Below are 21701 nucleotides of genomic sequence, written 5' to 3'. Positions count from 1 at the left end.
ATGTTTATGCAAAGCCACTTACAATTGGGCCAACATACAAAAAAACCCGCACATTTGTCTCACAGGGAATAAAATGCTCTCTCTGAATGAAAGAAACACAACTGATTTTTGGTTGTTTATTAAAGTAACATTTATTAGAAATATAAATATTAAAAAAAATTAAGCACCCCTCCCTTCTCTGCAAATCTTAATGAAACATAATCAGCCAATTATAGTTTGTTCTGATAGAGGTTATATCATTTCATAGATGCCATTAAAACATACACACACCAATCCACTGTAACAGTGGAATCAGCTCCCCAGTACTGTGATGGGCTTAGGATGGTCAACTGCCTTTTTAAAACTTGGAAAGAAAAAATCTGTCAACACATGATAAAGAAGCCTCCACACATTTCTATCCTTCTTCTATGCTATGATCAGACAAGATCTCCTCTTCTCCTTCACAGGTCTGGTCTGAAAGGGACAAATCAGTCACCTAGGAAGAAAGGGGAACATTTTTTGGTTACTTACTTTACAAAACTCGAAAACAGTTTCTGCCATTCCATCAATGTCATTTCCCTGCCTCAGAGTGAAGCCCAACCAACATTTTTTTTTGGGGGGGGGGCAAGTTTAAATTTCTGACACAGCGCACTCCCACACAGATCATATAACCATGCCCCTTCTTGCTCATTTGCAAGGAACTCTAAAGACTGGTAGTTCTAAACATTGCACATACAGGGAAGCAGAACTTGCTTGATTTGCAACTACAAATCCTAGTGTGAGCAAGCATATTTCTAGGGAAGGAAAGAACCTCTGTGTTCAGAATGTTGCTTTTTTGCACTAACTATTTCTGATTGGCCCCAGACTAACTCACAAGATCAAGGTGAGATATCCACAGTTATAGAGAATAATTTTGCATAGATATTCTCAAACATAGTCTGAGACTCTGTTCCTCTTACGATAATGGAGTTGCAGAGGAAGCTATAAAACGTACCCCAGTTCCATGCTTTTCCTTGCCTTAGAATGAGACATTTTGGGTCAGATCTCAGCATTCTAGGAGATCTGCTCTGTTTGAACAGAGATCTTTTTTACCTCTTCACTTTTTATTCAGCTATTGATGTGTTTGAACCCCATGTTCAAATACAAAGCACCTGTGCCTGACAAGGTGTACCTATCTCCATAAACCTTATTCAACATAACAAAAAGACTTGCTGGATCAGACTGAAAAAAACACCTAGTCCTGCACTTTCTTCATCACTGCCCAGCTAGATGCTTCTAAGATGCCAAGCACAATAAACCAATTATTTCTGCCTGCTTGTCTCCAGACTGCGTCTCTCAGTGATACTTTGCCATTGAATATTTATGTTTCCTTCTTAGCTAGCAGGGTTAATAACTTCATGGATTTGCTTAACCTTTCAAAAACACTGAGTTGGTTTCAGACTTAGGCATACATAGAGTGGTCCCCCTGAAATCAATGCGACTTTTATTAGCCCCATTAATTTCAATAGATGTACTTTTAACTATTTTCTAAATATAGCATAGTAAATGCACTAGCATGTATGTAAAATGAATTCCAAATATCCCTTACTGCATGAAGAACTGTTACCTTTTACTCTGAATGATTAGAATGGGTCTTAAATCAGACATTGGCTTCTGGTACCAACAGGTCTACTAGTCAGAGGAGAAAACTACTCTGCAACTGAAAATTTGTCACATCAATCCACAATTGTCTTCTGGCCTGGGAAGTCAGGCAATGCCGGAGGGCCAATTTGCTGTGACTGAGGAAATTGTGGTAATTGCGGGGAAAGTCCAGTGAATAGATACTTCTCAATAGCATGTCACCAAGGATTTTTTCAAATGGGCAAAAAGGACAGGAGCATAGCGCAATGCTCCCATCAATGTTAGACGATTTGGCAAAGATTTTCAGACGTCGTTGCTTGACACTGCAATAATCCTGCCATTATCCTATGAATAAAGAGGCATTTCCCAGCCGTTTTTCATTCACGGGACTTTCCCGCAATTATCACAATGTCGGGTGTCATCATCTGAAAATCTTTGCCAAATCATGCAACACTAACGGGAGCATCACTCTATGCTCCCATCCTTTTTGCCCATTTGATAAAGCCCCGAGAAAAAGCGTCCAGGCCCTGCACTGCCAGCAACCTGGCTTCCAGCTCACTTGCATCACAGTACCTGTCTGCCCTCTGTCTGTGAACCTGACAACAGAATTCTACTAGTAGACAATGTTATTAGCTAGCTGGAAATTGTAATGAGAACAATTTTTTCCTGTTTCCTTTTCCAATCCATGTTGAATGTGCTGTTGCTGAAAGCAACTTTGGATCCTGCACATACACAGGAATGGGGAAGTGCAATTTTACATGCAGCCCTGAGAGCTAGTTTTTTATGATCTCTGGGGTAAATTTTTCTGATTCCCTCCCCGCCTCCAAGTAACAATTCTACAATTCCTATATCCCAGCTTGTTTAAAGTCCAGGGAAGACCTTTTTTTTCTAAAAGGAAGTGAAACAGATTTTCTGTTCACTTCTTGTTGAAAAAAAGGCATCTCCTGAACCTAAATGATCTTGGGAGGGCAAACGTATGGCAAATTTCCTCCCATTCCTCCGAGAGAGCATTTGGGGGCAGAAAATTGCCTTTTTTGAGGGGGATATGTGGTGGAGTGTGTGGCCTTCTGAGGCCTTTTTGGGGCTAACACAGCCCCCTAACCCCTACCTGAGATCATGCCTCAGTTACCTGGATGAGACCCCTGAGGTCCTCTTCTATTAAACAGTCAATGGGGTCATCTTGGGGAGAGCTGTACTCCACAGCAACTTTCCCATTCTCTGAAAAAGGCAAGCAAATAAACACCAACATGCCTGAACAAATCTATAACAAAAAAGTAAAGGATTTAATTTTTTTTATAATGTTAGAAGTTATATTATCATTATTTAATTATTTACAGAGTGCCCACAGAAGCTATAGGCCAGGGTGTTCTGCCCAGAATAAATATAAAGACCAGAACTCTGCTTCCATTTTGCTTAATCAGAGCTTGTCATGACATCCAAACTGAGAAAGCAACAAGCCTGAAATCCTTAAGAGGCCATGGGGACAAGTGACAGTCTGGCACCATCTGATGCTTTATTAAATTGGCAAAGGTTTGGCTACTTCCTTGAATAAGAGATAAATGGAATTTTAATGTAAAAGCAAATACATCATTTATTTTTGAAAGAGCAAATGGCCTTACCTAGAACTACCAAGAGAATCTTCTGGAATGCGTCTGAGAGAGCCCGTTGCACAGCTAGCTTCTGGAGGCTGTGAGTGGCCATGAGAAACCCTGAGAGACCAGAGCACACCAGAAGAGTAGATAGATTGAAAATATGTTTGTGTTCCTGTTACTTGCTCACATTTGCAACAATGATCAGACTTAATTGTTTAACTCTCTGGAGGATGCTATAGCTTGGACCTAAAAATCTAAACAACAAATTTCTATTGCTCTGAACTTACAGGAATTTGTAAAGTGAGAGAGCAATTTAGGTTTTCTGGTCCAAGCTGGCACTGCTATAGTAGCTACCATGGAAGAGTTGGACCAGGAAAACCTGGAGTCAAATTCCTACTCAGCTATGGAACTCAGTGTGAAACCTTCTAATCGATCTCCCTAGATGTTGTAAGGGTTCAAAATGGAAGGGATCACATGTAAACTTCCTTGTGTTCTTTGGGGGGTGGGGAATATAAACACTTTTCTGTCCCATTTGCCCATCTAATAGATACCCGAAACATTTATACTATTTTGAAAATACCACTAAAAGAATAATATAATCATAGAATTGGAAGAAACCACAAGGGCCATCCAATCCAACTCCTTGCCATGCAGGAATACACAATCTAAGTGCTGACAGATGGCCAGCCTGTTTATAAAAACTTCCAAAAAAGGAGATTTCACCACTCTCTGAAGTAGCATGCTCCACTGTTGAACAACTCTTACCACCAGTATATTTTTAAACAATAGCAATTAAATAGTTGAAAAAATAGGCAAGATTGGCCTAACAGTTGGATCAGACTAAGCACAAAAATGAAATGACTATGAGAATAAATAAGTCTTATTTGGTGGGAAACAAGCAAACAAAAAACAAGAAGGTAGAAAGCCAACTGGAACAAGAAATTCCAGAAGCTGGGTGCCACTGCAGAGACATTTTCATTCATGCCAAACAAGAGTCAGACAAAGGCAGCACATGCCAAAGAGATTCTTCAACCAATCTTAGAAGGCAGACAGGTTGATACAAGCGCAGAGAGCCCTTCAGATAACTCAATACCATACTATTTAGGTTTTTTTAAAAACCTTTTATTTATTTCAGTTCTACAAAGAATAGTAAACCAACAAGAACAACAAACTGTTCAAATAGGCTTAGTATATGAATTAACAGAAAAACACATACAAGGGATGCTTAACAGGCAATTCCATCCAGGTATTAATCCAGGTGGAGGTGAGCACAAAAATTCACTCAGGGAGCCTTTCATGACAGCAAAAATAGTCTCTCCATAAGTCAGCAGTGATCTGGGCAAATGGAGCCAAAACATGTGTCCAGTTTTTCCACATAGTTAATGAGTGAAGGAGAAATGTTTTTGAAATGGTTATAATTCTGGATCTATACCAGCTTTCCAGAAGACAAAAAGAAATAGTGTGTGTGTGTCAACATTCATTGACATCAGTGAAGAGACTAAGATGATGGGGAGATAAATCAACAATTAGTAATTTATAAAATTCTGCTGAGAATCCATCAGACCCTGGAGATTTTCCTGTTTCAATTTATCCAGCACCTGTTTGATTTCACACACTTCTATTGTACTGTTTAGAAGGGCCATATGAGAGTCCTCAAGTTTTTTTTATAGTAAGAGATTTGAGAAAGTCATCAAATTTTAAAGTAGAGGGTAGAATTTAATATAGAGTAGAATGCGTGAAATTCTTTGATGATCTCATTGGAGGAAGTAGTCCAATTGCCTGTGGAAGCTGTTACGGAATAAATGGTTCTTTTCTCAGCCGTTCTTTTCACCATTTTAACTAAACTGTGGGAATCCTTATTACTGAAATTGTAGTAATAAGCTTTTGTGTAGTGGAGTGAGGCCTGGATTTTCCTAGTATCTAAGGGCTGGAACAGACCAGCAGCTCCAGCCAGCTTCAAGCTGGCTTGGGGGCATGGTGTTTACATGCACAATGTACCCAAGTTGCCCGGAAGTCACACTGGCCATTACATGCTGGTTGGCTTCGGGGTGAATTGGGGCTGTGGCATTTAGATGCCACATAACTCCAAGCCAACTGGAAGCTGGCTGAAGCAGTGATGGGGTAGCTTCAGTCCGCCCCAAATAGAAGTAGCTTTCTGCCGCTCCTGTTTGGGCTGGATTCTGGCTGGATTGGGGCCACAGCATGTGACTGCCGCGGCCCCAATCCAGCTTTGTCAGGGGTGGCCTGTTTCGCCCCTAACAGTCTACTAGTTCTGTTTTTTTTTTCTGGATTAAAGGGATATATATGTCAGAGTCACCTGAGTTTTTATGAATTTGAAATAGTCATGAAAGTTCTTGTATCAAGAATGATTTTCTTAGATCTCTAAGCTTTCTCCTAAGTGCCTCTTCCTAAATGAAGAGTCCAAAAAGGACAATTTTCAGTATGTCCCAGAGGAATGTATCTGAAGTGGATGAGCTTTTGTTCTCCTGATAGTACAGTTTAATAGTCTCTTGTATGAGTTTTTTTGAATTTTTAGAGATTGGATTAAATCTCTACATTTTAATTTTGGGCCTTGTATGGCCAATTTTCCCAAACTAGAATGGTTACTGCATGATTCGAATAGTTGATTAGTTCTATTGAAGCAGCATGTATGTCATTAAGGAGAGAATTTGAAGTGAAGAAGTAATCAATTCTAGAATATGATTTATGAGCACTAGAAAAGAAGGTGTAGTCTATATTATTTGGATGCATAGCTCTTGAAGGAACAGTTAGGCTGGCTTTTGTTATTACATCTGATGATTTATTATGCTTTATTTATATAGCGCTGTAGATTTGATAAGGGAGAGTACTGTCAGCTGAGCGTCTTTGGGCCTATCGAGGGAGTCATCAAACACTTCACTGGTATTGCCCTCAATTATAATTTTCCTTCCTCTAATTTTTTAAAGAATTTTTCCATAAAAGATAGCTGATAAGAATTTGGGGAGTAGAAAGTGGCTAAAGTAATGGGCTTATATATTAAGAGCTCTTGTATAATTATATATCTAACCTTTGTGTCTGTTTGTTTTCTCTGCTTTGAAAGGACAGCTACTGCTAATCAGAATTGCCATTCCTTTGAATTTGTTTGGAGTCTCATGTAACATATTGTGAACACAAGAGTGAGTTGGGAAATATAGATGCTTCACTTTTTTATGGGTCTCTTGTAGGAAAACAATATTGGGTTTCAGTTTTTTAAAGTAGGCAGTAATTCTTTTACTCCTGGGAGGGGAAGCGAGACACTTCATATTAAGTGAAACTTATTTAACTGTACCCATCATGTCTAGGATGATGTCAGCATGCCATGGCAAAAACCTAGAGGCCACTCTCTTTGCTGAATAGTGCCTGGACCCCTTTGGGAACTGTGAACAAAGTGGACAGACCAGAATGGCCTGGCATATGCAGTCCCTTTTGGTGCCACGGTCTACAAGCTGTCAGTGGCAAACAGAATGAAGCCTTTCTGTTCCACTGTGGCCCAATCTACTCCTTTAGGACCACTGGCCTGGCTGGAGTGGGTGCCAGTATGAATTATCATAGAGGGGTGGCACCAATGTGATGTCACTACAGTCACCCTTTGCCCACCCATGACTTAGATCAGTAAAGGAGTCACCTGTCCCAGAGGACTAACCTTAGTTAAAACTCTGAGCAATTTTGAACCAGCCGAAGTTTCCAAACTTCATTTAATCAAAGGCAGATCCCCTTGTTCATCCACACAGTGTGTTAAATAGTACAAGCAAGATGTAATGGAGGGATCTGTTGTTCCTCTGAAAACAGAATACCTCTCTAGTCTAGATCATAGCAATTGCTCCAGAAATTGCTGGACTGCAGCTCCCATTATCACTCACCACAGGCAATGCTGGCTAGGGTTGAATTAAACTCTAAATGCATCTGGAAGGCTACAGTCACTCACCTCTATCTTAAATAAATAAATAAATAAATAAATATGCCAGATCAGCATTTTCTAAGAATGTTGTTGCTGTTGTTGTTGTTGTTGTATGCTTTCAAGCCTTTTCTTTATTTATGGCAACTCTAAGGCAATCCTACCACGGGGTTTTCTTGGCAGAATTTGTTCGGATGGTTTATGTCCTTTGAGGCTGAGTGTGTCTTGCCCAACATCCCCCAGGCTGAGGAAGGATTTGAACTCCCAGTGTTCTAGTCCAACACTCAAACCACTATACCATGATGGCTAAGGAATAGTATATATCCAGCATACTTTTTTTTTTTGACATACCACTGTTACTCAGAACTGTCATCTGCAGGTCTCACAAGTGATCTGGGACAGGAAATCTTTTCTCATTGTGATCCTGATTCTTTTCAGGAAATGAAGTCTCACCTCAAAGTGGGTTCAATTGTATTCCTGATCAGCATTCTTACTGACTACCGTATATACAGTCATTCCTCCATATTTGCGGCTTTGATATTTGCGGATTTGATTATTCATGGATTTCATTAATATGTTCTCTCTAGGAATGTCTTGGTCCTCCAGTGCAACTCTGTGGTCATCTTTAACTAAAAGTTGCACTGAAAGACCATTTGTAGCTACTCCAGTGCCATTCTATGGTCAGTGTATGTTGGACATTGACCACAGAATTGCACTGGAGGACCTAGAGATTCCTAGAGAGGTGTCCTCTCAGGTAAAAACAGTGTTCTTGTTATTTGCGTTTTTTCCATATTCACGGGGGTCTTGTTCCCCTAACCCTAGCGAATATGGAGGGACAACTGTACTTGTGTGCAAGCTGATTTCATGTATAAATCATCGGCAGGTTCTGGGGCCAAAATTATGGGTTTTGCTATGAACCATGAATAAGTTGAGGGTAAAATTTAGGGGCACATTACAAACCAATCTTTTCCTCTCATTTAAAAAATGCATAGAGGGAACATACTTCGAAGGGTTAAAGAGAAGGGGAGGACCTGTCTATTTTTGGGGTTCAGTTGAGGAGGGTGTAAATGGCACTGCAGATGTTAAAACTTGGGGGAGCCTGAAGAGAGACTGTGGTAGCCATTTATAATGAGGGCATAGTGTATTAATCACTCTGTAGAGACTGCCAAGCCTCACAAGGCTGTTATAATATGCCTCTATTAAAAGTGGCCACTACAGTTTCTCTGCAGAAAGACTTATACAGTACGCCCCTATTAAAAATGGCCATTGTACTTTGGACTCCTCCGTTGTTGCAGAATGCTGTTTGGGCAGAAAAAGTAGATGAGAAAGGAGGTAAAGATGTCTTTATTTTTCCAGTTTGGGCAAAGGAGAGATAGTGGGGCGGGAGTGCTTCTTCCATGCCCTGTCAAGCCAAGAAGGGCTTCTCACTTCTGTCTCTTGTCACTGCCTTCACACTGGATCTCTATTACAGCACTCACCCAGTTTTTTGGGGTTGATTTGTTTGTCATTTTTAAAACCTATATACACATATATATGGTACGGCAATCTTCTGCAACCTAATCCTCTCAGGACATCTTGGACTACAACTCACATAATGGTTTGAAAGAATGTCTACTGAATGATGCTCATGGGAGCTGCAGCATAACGCATCTAGAGGAACCAGGCTGCTAAAAGCTAGAGTTCATAATAAATATTAAACCACAATTCCACCTCCCTCCTTATCTCATTCTAATATCTCTCCCTCCTCCTGCTCTTACCTTGGCTTGGATCCACCTGAAGCTCAGCCACACCAACCCCTCTGGTGCAGATCTCATGTTGAGGGATGGTTAATTCTTGAACACACAGATACTTTGACTGCTGACTCCTGGGTGAAGTTCTCACTTCTTCCTCTTCATTCCCAACCTCTTCAAAACCAGATATATTCTGGAGCTGTTTTAAAAGGGATTGTGAAAGCAACACAAGGAAAGGCGAAGCAAAAATATAGCCAACTTCATCCACCCAGATCCCTGCAAATCCTGGGCATGTCTCTTATACTCTGTTTTAGAGTTGTTAATCCTCAACTATTTTGTCCTAACATACAAGGATGAATAACTACAAGTTTTCTCCCTGCGGCAGGAAAAAATATTCCTCCTCAGTAATCTCCCAATAGTCCTATGTCCTAAAGTGTTGCTGAGGAATTATTTTGCAGAGAAAAACATGATTTTTATGGGGAAAAACCTGCACAGAAAACATTTTATTCAAATCCCCCCTCCAGAATAATTCGTCTGTATATTTTTGTATTTTATCTGAATAATTTATTTTACAGTTGTAGTATATAGTTTTATATTTTTATGATGATGATGATTTTTTTATATTTTCCAAAAACAGTTTAAACTACTTGTCAGCTAAATGGCAAAATTTTCAACTTAAACATTTGATACAATCCAGATTTGGCCCTGCAGCTTTAAGTGAATCTGAAGTTCCCTTAATATTAGACGTTAATTGAGGCCAACTAAGTATCTAAACCAACAGTTCATTTAAATTTTTGTTATCCATAAATAAATATGACATACAACAAGGGAATAAAGAATTGGAATATCCAATTTTCACTAATCAATGACCATCGGTTTTAACATCAGTAACTAGTTTGGCTATAGATCCCGAGTATATCTTATACAGCGAAAACTGCTCTTTTAGGTATATTCATCGCAAAAACATTCAAGAAAAAGGCTTTCTAAATCAGCAACCTGTTGGAGATGTAATAATGCTAATATTTGCTTAATGCATATAGTTTGGAATTGTCCCATAGAAGCTACATTTTGGGAGGAAGTAATCACAGGAGTAAATTTGGTTTTGGAAAGTTACAAGATAATCAGGGACGTACATGTTCTCTTGAATTATTTACCTGTTTCTTGGAAATTAATAAATGGCCCATGGAAGTAATTTTTGTGCTTTCTTGACTGCTAAATGATTAACACTTTGTTGCTGGAAAAATAATATTTTCCACCTTTGATCTAATGGATAAAATGTCTAACACCATTTGCAACATTTTGTGGGGAAAAGATGTATAGACGAAATCTACAAATGGACTTACCGTATATATTTGGACCTTTGGTCAGCTTTTATAGACCCTTACGACTATTTTTCCTCCTTTCCCATTTTTATTTTCCTGCTGTTGTTATACTGGATATATTGTATATGTTGTATATCCCTTTCAAATAGAAATAAATTTAAAATTATAAAAATTATTTTTTTTAAAAAGAGGAGGAAGCTACTGAGATGTTTAGGCCCATCACAGTTATGTTCATCTCAGTAGAAGTAGGATAGTTATAGTTTTTTAGAAGTCTGTCTCTCACTTCAAGCACTGCCTATACATTTACAATTTATTTACAATACAGCTGTTTATGCATCAGATTCCATTAGTTTTCCCAGGTAACAAAATCCTCAACTATTGTTTATCCAGTTGGTCAACCACTGGTGAACGCTAGCCCATATTCAGCAGGTTACAACCTATAGCATAGTTTTCTCATTCATCCTTGCAGTGAGAACAAAAACAAACTTAATGCCCTTTCTGAATATGGCATGAACATAGGAAACAAACTGAAATCTGCACTGTAGCTAATCCTTACAGTGATAATGCGACTGGACCAGCCATTGAAACCAAGATAGTGATTGGCCAGTTCTCTGCATTTGTAGCTGTTCAATACCAAGGGTTGATGTGGAAAAGCCCGTTGTCTGGTACACATGGAAACCTAGGTATGAAAAAAGAGCCCTACATTAGAGAAAGGAAAACTGTAAGTTATGTTTTCTTCTACATTCAAACTTTCTACATTCAAACTTCCTTTTTTCTGCCTTGCTGATGAAGTAGTTTGTAAAGTGTGGGAAATGCTTCAAAAAAGGATCCCTAGCTTCAATAGGTGTAAAGGACAGGTTGGGCCTGCATGCCAATGAAGTATTAAAATTGGGGAGTCTCAAAAAAAAAAGAGAGACAGCAATTATTCTTGGAGCCACCGTAAGCCACAGTTTGGGAAGAAAGGTAGGGTATGAATCAAATAAAGAAATAAACTCTTCTTGAGCAGTAACATGGTTGAATAATACCCTGCATTTGAAATTCAGAATTTTCACAGTTAAGCACTCAATGATCTGGGTCTGGAAGGATGCACCAGTGAGCTTTGGTTTCATCCAAAACTTTTTGTATTTTTGGCTTGATACAGACAGGCCAAAATAAAGCTGCTTTGAGTCACTTTGGAGGTTTGCTGTTTAAATGATACATGCATCCTAAGAGTCCAGAAGCCACACCAACGCCATGCTCCAGTCCTAAGGACTGGAGTGCAGCTTTGGTGCAGCTTCCAGACTCTTAGGATGCATGCATCATTGAAACACCATACTTCCAAAGAGACTTGAAATAGCTTTATTTTGGCCTGTCTGTATAGGGCCTTTGTTTCCATATTTGTCTTTTTTCATTCTTTTTTTCCATCCTGGATATTAAAAAAAAATGTGAATGCTGACATATTTTTATAACAAATAAAAACAAAATTTCACCTTTCCCTATCCTAGATATGACAGTGGCCCCTTCCCATCCATGATGGTTAAGTTTTATCCACCCTCACAGCTGGAAAAAAAGACAGAAGTTCAAGGCCACATTTACTCAATGGGGAGTGACATGTGCACCTACATGGTTGCATGCACATGTTGCATGTGGGGTGTTCTGCAGGAGCTCCAATCCATGGATGGCTAGTGCACCTTAAACTATTTGACAGTCTAACTTTTTCTAACACGAACATAATTCAGAATGTCATGCTGAGATAAAAGCATATGTGTAAGAGCATGTGTGGGCAGTGAAGGGGAATGAGACACTAATATGGCTTTGTTTGAACTAACTTAGAAAAGTGCTTGCATTTCTTCACAATTATGTGCCTTAGTTTTAGGTACTTTCCTCCAGAAACACAAGCTGACAAAGGGGTCATGCCCTAATTGCGCTGGGACTGCAGCAACCGCATGGGCCTGCTTCTGCAATCCTGTACTTTGCCGCTGGCAGGAATGGCTTTTTGTTGCTCCTTTTTGTGTTGGCTCTTCTGGGTTGGTGTGCTCTCTGCGCAGCTTCCAGCCACGTTCGGGGTGTGTATTGTGTAAATGCCACACCCCGATGTGGCTCAAAGCCGGCACTTTTGGCTCGTGTGTTTTGGACCATAGTGAGATTACAGCCAGTATGTTTTGTTCTTGCCTGACAGATAAGGGTAAAGGTGCTTTCTGAAAATAAGGAATGAGGACTTGTGGTTGTTTACATGGAAGGTTTCAGTAGAAAGCCAGTTATGATGCTTGGCATGAAAAGATAACCTAAATATCTGGCTAGGAATGTTAGTTGGATAGAAACTTACTTCAGCACATGTGCAATGCATGTAAATGGACAGCTTCTAGGATGCTATATTAGAATACATAAGCACTAAGCACTGGCCTCTCATTCTTTTCAGAATCTGATCTGTCAGTGGTGGTGGGGTTATGTTTTGTTAGCAATGCAATAAAACACTCCATCCCATGTAGTGTAATCTGGGATTCTGTCCATAATTAGGTTTGAATCAGGCAACTTGCTAGAGATTGTTGGACTGCCAGCATTGTCAAAGGTGAAGAATGCCAACAATCTCTGGAGAGCCACATGATTCCAACATCTGGTATATAAGATTCACCCATTCTACTCACAGGATCATGTATGTACTGATTCTGCAGGAGCATCACACATACACTGAGAATTGAGTTTAAACTCAATATCATGAAATATTTTACAGGAAAACAAAAGATTTTTGAAAGTTATTAACATAAATTTGAATGCGTATGAGTGGTATCAGCTGAAAGTGAGTTACGAAGGCTACTGATAGCATTTTTCTATCTTTTAAATTGTTTTGATTGAAAGACAAATCACATGCGACATGAGAGGTCTATAACCGGAACTCTGAAAGTCTTTTCAATGTACAGAAAACAGCCATGTTAAGTCTCCATTTGAAATGGATCCATTGCCCCAGTACAAAGACAATGCTTTTACTAATCCAAATTAGGCACAGGCAGGCCTGTAGCTCTCTAGGTAAACATGAAGTTGCCAGGAATTTCAAGTTTCAACATTTATAGTCAAAGACTGGATTTTAGATTTGTTTAATTTAATTTACACCCCTATCACCCTTCAACAGTATCACACAGACACAGTTTTATATTACATGGTCATATACTGTACCTTCAAAGGTGATTTCTGAAACAGAGGTTTCTGGTTGCAAGCGCACTGTGCTCTTTTAGCATCTCTAGCTGAGTAGAATTTGACAAGAGCGTAGTAGCCTGGCCCAGCAACCGGAGCATTTCTCTGAAGCTTCACAGAATAGAGTGGACCAAATGCAGCAAATGCTAAATACAAAGCATGCTGAAGGAAAAGACAAGCAAATAAAGGCATCTGTTTTAACAAGAAAATAACAGGTACACTTGTGAACCATGTTGAAAATCACTTGCTGGGACCAACTGGTAACTTTTATATAGTGGGTGAAGGCATGATGAAAGTCAGTTCTCGATAGGGTCCCCACGATAAGGTTGTCATAAGTGTGAAATGACTTGAAGTGTGAAATGACCTTTCCAGCTGAAAATCCTAACCCTCTCTCCCTAAACTGCAAATCCCAGAATTCCACAGGAGGCAGCTATAGCAGTTAAAGTGGCATAACAGCACTTATAACAGTGGAGATTATCACACAGGGAAAAGAAGCGGTTGGAGGAGGTACAATCATGCTGTTGTGCAGTATGTTTTCACACATCACGCAAAATCCGTAGGCACAGTGGCACTAGAGGGCAATATTTTATTCACGGAGAACTCCTGTGAATTAATCCACAACAGTGGGGATGAAGTGTGCTTGCGAGAGTGTGGAAGTCAATCACGCTTCATTCAGAAGAAGCAACTGGGGATACCCAGAATGCGTTGCAGTGGTCGCAATCCGTTCTCATTGCCAGGATCGGTTTTGCAGTGGCTTTCAGTCTTCTTTCGAGGTGTGGGGCACAATTTAGTTAACACTGGATTAAAATAATATGTTGAAGCAATAACTTTTATTTTACTGTCTTTATTGTTTACGTCCTGGCAACGTGATTTGCGGACATGCGCAGTTGCGCCAAAACACAACAGGTGTGCAAAACAATGGATTACTATATACTAAGAATTCATGTGTGAAACGCCATTGTGATATTAATTTCCAATTGCGTGATTGCGTGGCTGTGTGTGAAAATGTCGAGCGCTCCGTGTTGCCTTTTATTTTCATTGCTGCCCCTTGTGTGATAATCGCCACTGTTTTCTTGTTGTTGTTGTTGGTGGTGTGTGCTTCCAAGTCATTTCCAACAACTGAAGTCTCTTCAGAGGGGGTTTGCCATTGCTATCCTCTGTGGCTGAGAGAGTGTGACTTGCCTAAGGTCACCTTAGTGGGTTTTCATGGCTGAGCCAGAATTAGAACCCAGGTCTCCAGAGTCACAGTGGAAAGCTGGAACCAGTAGGCCACACTGGCTCTTGGAAAGCTCTTGGGCCTTGCTAAACCACAAACCCCAGAATGCCACAGGAGGCAGCCATTGCATTTAAGAGTGGCATAATAATAGTGCTATAACAGTGTTTTTGTTGCTCTCCTTTCTCCTCCTCTCACTGTGCTTCATCCCACTCCCACCAGCAATTAAAACTCAGCAGTGGTCCCCAAGTTGTGCCCTTTAAGAGCTTTTTGGACTCCATTTCCCAGAAGCCTCAGCCACGTTGACCAATAGTCAACATGCCTAAAAACTCAGTGGTCCCTAAGTTGTGCCCTTTATGAGCTTTTGGACTCCATCTCCCAGAAGTCTCTGCCGTGTTGGCGGATAGCCTGGGCTTCTGGGAGATGAAGTCCACAATGAATCTCTTATAAAGGGCACAGTTTGGGGACCACTGAGCCTTTAGGCATTTTAAATGGTACAGTCCATTCCTGCCCAGGAGCAGGGTGTCACCCCTTCCCTTAAGGAGCCACTTGGTACAGTCCACTATAAAGACCTGGACTGGCTGGGCTCCCCACCACATGCTGTGGCTCCTCTCCCTCCTCCTCACTTGCCTCCGAGGCGCCTGCGTCCACCCCCAGCACCAGCAGGGTCCGGCCATTTCCAACTGGGACTCTGAACTCTATCACCTCCGCCATGGAAGGCAGGGAAGGAAGGAGGGGGAAGGCTGGGAGCCGCAAACGCCGCCCCTTCCTTAGCCCCAGCCACCCAGGAACCAGTAAAAAGAGGGGATGTGGTTTTGTGTGTGTGTGTGTTTGTTTGACAAAATCGCTCAGTTAGTTCAGAGACAAACTACAGTTCCCAGAATTCCACAGCATAGAACCAAGACAGTTCAGGTGGTGAGAGCTCTAGTGCCACAAGAGACTACAGTTCCCAGAATTCCACAGCATAGAACCAAGCCAGTTCAAGTGGTGAGAGCTCTGGTGCCACAAGAGACTACAGTTCCCAGAATTCCACAGCATAGAACCAAGCCAGTTCAAGTGGTGAGAGCTCTGGTGCCAGAAGAGACTACAATTCCCAGAATTCCACAGCATAGAACCAAGACAGTTCAAGTGGTGAGAGCTCTGGTGCCACAAGAGACTACAGTTCCCAGAATTCCACAGCATAGAACCAAGACAGTTCAAGTGGTGAGAGCTCTGGTGCCACAAGAGACTACAGTTCCCAGAATTCCACAGCATAGAACCAAGACAGTTCAGGTGGTGAGAGCTCTGGTGCCACAAGAGACTACAGTTCCCAGAATTCCACAGCATACAGTTCCCAGAATCCCATGGCAGCATGGAGACATGGTAGTTAAAAGTGGTCCCAAACCGGATTAATTCTGCAGTGTGGCTGCAGCCTTGTATATTTATGTTCCCTTAAGACGCTTCTAGCTAAATGCCAACTGGATAGTTTGCACCTAATGGAAGTTAAAGGTGTTATGATGGCATTCCTGATACAGATGGGCAGTGCCCAAATATCTCATTTAAAAAAGAAGTGTTGGTCTTCCTATTTAGATTAAGAACTCAATATCTTGACCCCTCTTATTGTTTGTATTATAGTGGGCCCTTTGTATCCTCTGGGGTTTGCTTCCAGGACACCAAAATCAGAGGATGCTCAAGTCCCATTAAACACAATGGCATAGTGAAATGGTATCCTCTTAAGCAAAATGGCAAAATCAGGGTTTGCTTTGGGAATATATATTCTTTTTCAGTATTTTCAAGCTGTGGATGGTTGAATCCGTGGATAAAAACATCCATGAATACAGAGGGTGGGCTGCACAGATGCTATCTCCCCCCCCCCCAAAAAAAAACACCTGCATTTTTATTAGCAGAAACTGACTATGATGTGTCCTCTCCTATCGAACAATCCTGGACTTCAAGTTAGCTGTGATAGAGAGAGAAGCTTTTAACCTGCTTGAAACAGAATCTCAGGCCTACTTTGTATGGTTATAATACCAGTTCAACTAATTTATCTGAACTGTTTTTGAATATGAGATTGGTTTGTTTTCATAGTGGTACTTATTATTTTCATCAAGTGTAATGCCAGGCATATTGTGTTTATATGTTGTCGTGTCATACGTGTAATATGTGAAATTATTCAATAAAAATTACTATTAAGAGTCTCTAATTCTATGTTTGATCTTGCTTTCAGAGACTATAATTCTATGCATTAATCTTATTAATGCAAGTAGCACAGGAGATGACTAGTTTGTGCAAGATTAAATTCAGAATATATGATTATCGGTTTTGGGTTGTGTTTATTTTAAATTAAAAGATTTTATTAGCAGTCAGATAACTTTGCATAGACTAGGCTTACAGCATTTATTATTCAGTGGCAAAATTTCATGTAGATTTTTACAAATACAAGGGTATATATAGAAAGTCATCAAAACAACAGAGCTAGGGAATGCAGTACACTTGCTCTTGGCTTGGCTCAAGCTTGCAGGAGGTCATAGCAGAGGGATCAGTGACATGGTCACTTTAGCAGATGTTAGGAAATGGTACCAAAAAAAGGTAGTGAAGAGGTGGAGCTTTTCTACCCTCAGATGGTGCAGTTAATTTCCCCGAAATGCCTGCATTTCATCACTTTTAGATAGGTCTCCACCTTGTGCAGGTCTTTTTTGAAGCAGGACAGAAGACCATAGTTTTTCAGCAAGGAGCCTTCATTCCGGAGGTTGGATTCAAACTTGTCATAAGTAGGCCTGAAGAGCTGAAGGCCCCGAGAGCTCCCATCCTCCAGTTCCTGTCAATGCATTGTTACAAACAAAAATTAGCCACAAGAACCTGAAACTTTGCAAAATACCATTATCTTGGCACGTTTCGAACATTTTCTCGCATTTCGCTTATAGCTATAACCTCCCCCCACTCCAATACTGTCAAGTCTGAGTGGGCATTTGGTGCCTACATAGTTTGGAGATTATAATTTTTGGAGCCATCAAAAGGCTGAGCTGCTTATATTTTATGTAACTTTTGTATTTTGAAACTGAATAGCATCTTCTCAGCTTTCTGTGATCTTATAACTGTCCATCATTCATCATTCTTCACATGCACTTTAGTCTAGTATAATTATAAAGTTAGGTTCCTCCCCTAAGGAATGTTTTTCATGAAGAAGACTCATTTACTCATGGGAGTAAATGATCATAATTGCTTTTGGGGAGGGAAGGGGTAGCACCCAAAGAGATTGAATTGAATAGCCATTATTTAAATATGGCTCTTGGGATATTTGCTAGGGATTGCTTACCCTCATTAGAGCCTGGATTCCTTGTTCCAAGTCCTGAAGTTTTTCATAGACTCTATCTGACGTCCCAAAGACTAGAGTATTGCTGAACATCCGGCTGAGGTGCTGAACAGGACTTAGCCATGACTGAATGAGGATGAGTGAAAACCTGAGCAACTCCATGTCCTAGAATGAAAAAAAGGAATGAGGATATCAACATTTTAAGAAGAGATGAAGGAAACTAAACTGCTCGTATTTTCCACCATAACATTTAAGACTGAGGACTGACTTTTTATTAAATCACACAATATTTCGGGGTGGGTCTCAGAACTTTAGTTCTTTCCCCGGAGGCTCCCCTGTAGCAGTAAAAGTGGTGTAAATGTATTTATTCAAGGTGATACCCAGGGACAGAAGAGATCAGGTGTAAGAATTACTAGTGTGCACTGTTACTCTATAACAGTGGTTCCCAAACTTTGGTCCTCCAGATGTTTTAAACTTCAGCTCCCAGAATTCCTTACTGCTGGCCAAGCTGGCTAGGGCTTCTGGGAACTCAAGACCAAAACATCTGAAAGGCCAAAGTTTGGGAATCACTGCTCTAGAGCCTCAGGCAGGTTGACAGGAGACTACAAATGTAAGCATATATTCTACAGATTACACAGGATCTCCATTCACACAGCTTCATTATTCAACTATTCTTAGACGTTTGGGGACATGATAAACTGTACATGTGAAATGCAAGATTTCAGATTCTGGACATGGACACAGTTATTCTGTGGAATAAGGCAATGTAGGAATCAACTTACTGTTTTCTGCTGGGCATCATCCTTCCCTGTGGGCGCAGGGATAGTTTCAGAGGAACAAAATGCAGACTGAGTATTCTTATTGGACTGGCGCTGGTCTTCTGGGATGTAGGAGCGCTCCTGCACAAATTGTGTGAAATGTTATAAGAAGGTGAACTTTTATGTCTACCCAGGAGGGAAAAAGAAAATGAGGAGGAGTGCTTTACAGAGTGGCAAAGTGAAGCCAATTTTTGGACTGCAATTCCTATCAGTCCTGGCAAGCATAGACAGTGGTGAAAAACGTTGGGAGCTATAGCCCAATAACAGCCACAGAGAGCAATGCTGGGTCCCTCCAAGCCACCTGGGAAATAGAGCTGGCCAAGACAAACTTGTTCCAGAGGAATTAATCTAACCTGCACCTCCTCAACCACATATAAAACACACTTAACAGAAATTTGTTTGCATAAAGCTATTGATTCTGGTCTGAGTATATAATGTGCAGTGGAGCCTTGGTATCTGCTGGGGTCTGGTGCCTTTAGGAGAAGGAAAGTATTGGATGTGTCAGCAGGATAAAGGCGAAGTTTGTTTTAATTGAATTTGTAATATATTTTTGTGCAATTAGAAACTCAAGTTTTCTTTCTTAAAGGATAGAAGTGTAAGCATAAACCTAGTAGAAATGAATTAAGAAAATCTGGGTCTAATTAAAAATGATTAAATTAACTCCTCTATTCTTTTTTTTAAAATACAAATTTGGCAGTAGAAAGATGGAAACCGGCATTTCAGTGTAATAATGACATTGAAACAAAAATTGAAACTATAGTATAACGACAAGTGACAAATTATATCTGACTTTGGAACTTTTACTAATTACTTTTTAAATGCTTTTTCCAATCTTTGACTGTTGGAACAATATTCCTTTAAACTGTTTGTTTAAAACCTGTTTTGCCCCCTGAACTCTGCTACAGCCACTGTTCTATTTGCTTATTATTTTAAGGTATGTTTTGAATTGTGTACTGTTTAGTTGCATTTTTTTGGGGGGGATATTGGGACGGGGTTGTATTGTTTTAATGTGTAAGCCGGCCTGGTTGTGTTGCACAGAGATGTGGGATATAAATAAATAATAATTATTATTATATTTGTAAAATATTTTGAGTGGCTGGAATTGCTGAGTGAGAGCACTTGGCATGATGCAAAAGCTTTCTACAGAGGTTGCGTCATGCTTAGAGCACCAGGTGATGACTCTTAGCCATCTCAGTATATAACTGCATTAGGAGTCAGGGCACTTGTGGGTTGAAGACAGTCAGTTGTGGATAGTGGTTGGTGAGAGCTGATGGTTGGAGTTGGTCAGATTGTTATTCTATGGTGAATGTTGAGAGGAGTCGTGAGGAGCATTTGTACATGTTTGTAAATATTATTATTGCAATTTATGATAAAGAACCTCTAAGGACGTGGAAGAATATAAGCAGTGTCTATGAGTTTATTCAAGTGGTCAGAACATTGCCAGTACTTAAACTGAACTGGTGCTTCCGTACTCTGCTACTGTTAGCTACTTCTGAGAGAGTTTACTTCCAACAGTGCTGTAAATTGGCATCTCTGGTGGGCCAAAGGTTTTGTTTTTGTCACTGCACATCAAGCAGGACAGGGAAGAGAGCCAACATTGACTTCTATACTCCATATATGCTGGAAGTAAATACATACTTGTCAAGACTAACATACAACTTTTATTCTAAGTTAAGAACTTATATCCATGATCTACCTGTACAGCTAGGCTCCTACAAATATGTATCCATTGCCACCTTATTGAGGGGAGGGCTGTATCACTTCCCATTTTATTAATAAGCATTTACCATGCTAACTAATGATTAGATAGAATTATTGCATTTAAAGGAAAAGGGAGAGGGCCTTCTCGGTGGCTGCTCCTAGACTTTGGAACTCTCTCCCTAAAGAGGTCGTGAGGGACCCATCCCTGCTCTCCTTTTGGCAGTTGGTAAAAAGATTTTTGTGCCATCAGGCTTTTAAACTTTTAAATGCTGTGCAAGTCAGATTAAGGTTTGTATATAGTTTTTTTAAATACATTTTAATAATGTGTAATTGTTTTAACTTTTTAAATTGTTTTATAAACTTTATACTTTTTAATGCTTTTTAAAAATTGTATTGTTAGCCTCCTTGATACTGGGAGAAAGGCAAGAAATAATACTAATACTAATACTAATACTAATAATATAAGCAAAATGGATGGCAGTCCCAAGCAATATACCATTACTCACAAATTCCTTGAAGGTATCTGTTGCAAGCAGGTGAAGATGCTGGGCTCTTAGTACTGCGTTGGCGAAGAGGCTGGAGAGAGGCATTGTAGGGAAGGCTGTTGTTCCTTCTGGCCATTGGGGAGCCAAGATGAACAAAGCAATGATGAACAGAGGAGAAGGCCTAAGTACTGCAGAAGAAAACGGAGGAGGCTGAGCTTCTTAGATGGAAATGGAGCCTTTGGAAGATTCAGCTCCTCTCCATATTAATGAAAACAAATAGTATGACATTTAGCAGATTAAATGCAAGTTCCTTTGTAAACTGGTATGCTTTGGAGCTTATCGCTTGGAGTTTTAAATCGGCTCCAGCCGAGATGCGGGACCATCACACACTAAATCGCTACCGAATCAGCAGCCACTATCAACCTGGGTTCCAGACAGGTCCAAGCTGCACTCCGCCAGTACTTTTTAGAAGTCAGAAAGCTTTCCAATTTCTAAAAAGTGCTGGCAGAGTGAGGCTCACCTCTGGGCTGATGGCATCCTGGTTGCAACCCGGGAGGGTGGAGCTGATTTAAAATGCAAAGCGATAAGTTCCTTCCTCAAGGCTGTGCTTATTCTAGGCAGATCTTGCATAAAGCCATGCAGCCTGCCTTTACAAATATCCAGCCCCTCTTTTCAAGCAAACATAGCTAAGCTTTATGAATTCTAAATTGTTCTGTAATTCAGACCAACATTTTATATTGTCAGATTTACAAAGCCTAATTTCTCCTGTGAATTCGGCATTGCTAAACCTGAACTGTTTTCTGGTAAGTGATGTATTCAAGTCTTTTCATCCAAGTCTCAGTTTGAATCTCAAGTCTCTACCTTCAAG

General features: G+C 40.3%; 2 protein-coding genes across 2 annotated transcripts; both read right to left on the bottom strand.

Annotated features, from left to right (window-relative positions):
• Positions 1 to 117: 117 nt before the first annotated feature.
• LOC149309269 (RAD52 motif-containing protein 1-like) lies at positions 118 to 15254 on the bottom strand. The gene is made up of 7 exons (XM_089531218.1): positions 15168 to 15254; positions 13307 to 13486; positions 10713 to 10835; positions 8862 to 9033; positions 3219 to 3308; positions 2729 to 2817; positions 118 to 475 (listed from the first exon to the last, which is right to left on the bottom strand). The coding sequence occupies exons 1-7, from the start codon at positions 15249 to 15251 to the stop codon at positions 395 to 397; spliced, it is 819 nt and encodes a 272-aa protein (XP_089387344.1). The 5' UTR covers positions 15252 to 15254; the 3' UTR covers positions 118 to 394.
• Positions 15255 to 17133: 1879 nt separating this feature from the next.
• Positions 17134 to 21025, bottom strand: LOC149309268 (somatotropin-like). Its single transcript, XM_089531217.1, has 4 exons — positions 20855 to 21025; positions 18612 to 18728; positions 17833 to 17994; positions 17134 to 17334 (listed from the first exon to the last, which is right to left on the bottom strand). The coding sequence occupies exons 1-4, from the start codon at positions 20936 to 20938 to the stop codon at positions 17134 to 17136; spliced, it is 564 nt and encodes a 187-aa protein (XP_089387343.1). The 5' UTR covers positions 20939 to 21025.
• Between the last annotated feature and the right edge of the window lie 676 nt (positions 21026 to 21701).

The sequence above is a fragment of the Sceloporus occidentalis genome, unplaced genomic scaffold (genome assembly GCF_023333645.1).
Source record: "Sceloporus occidentalis isolate IW3139 unplaced genomic scaffold, rSceOcc1.0.p SCAF_7, whole genome shotgun sequence".
NCBI lineage: Eukaryota > Metazoa > Chordata > Lepidosauria > Squamata > Phrynosomatidae > Sceloporus > Sceloporus occidentalis.
Note: the sequence above shows the minus strand (reverse complement) of the source record. Positions and strands in the feature narration are given on the sequence as shown.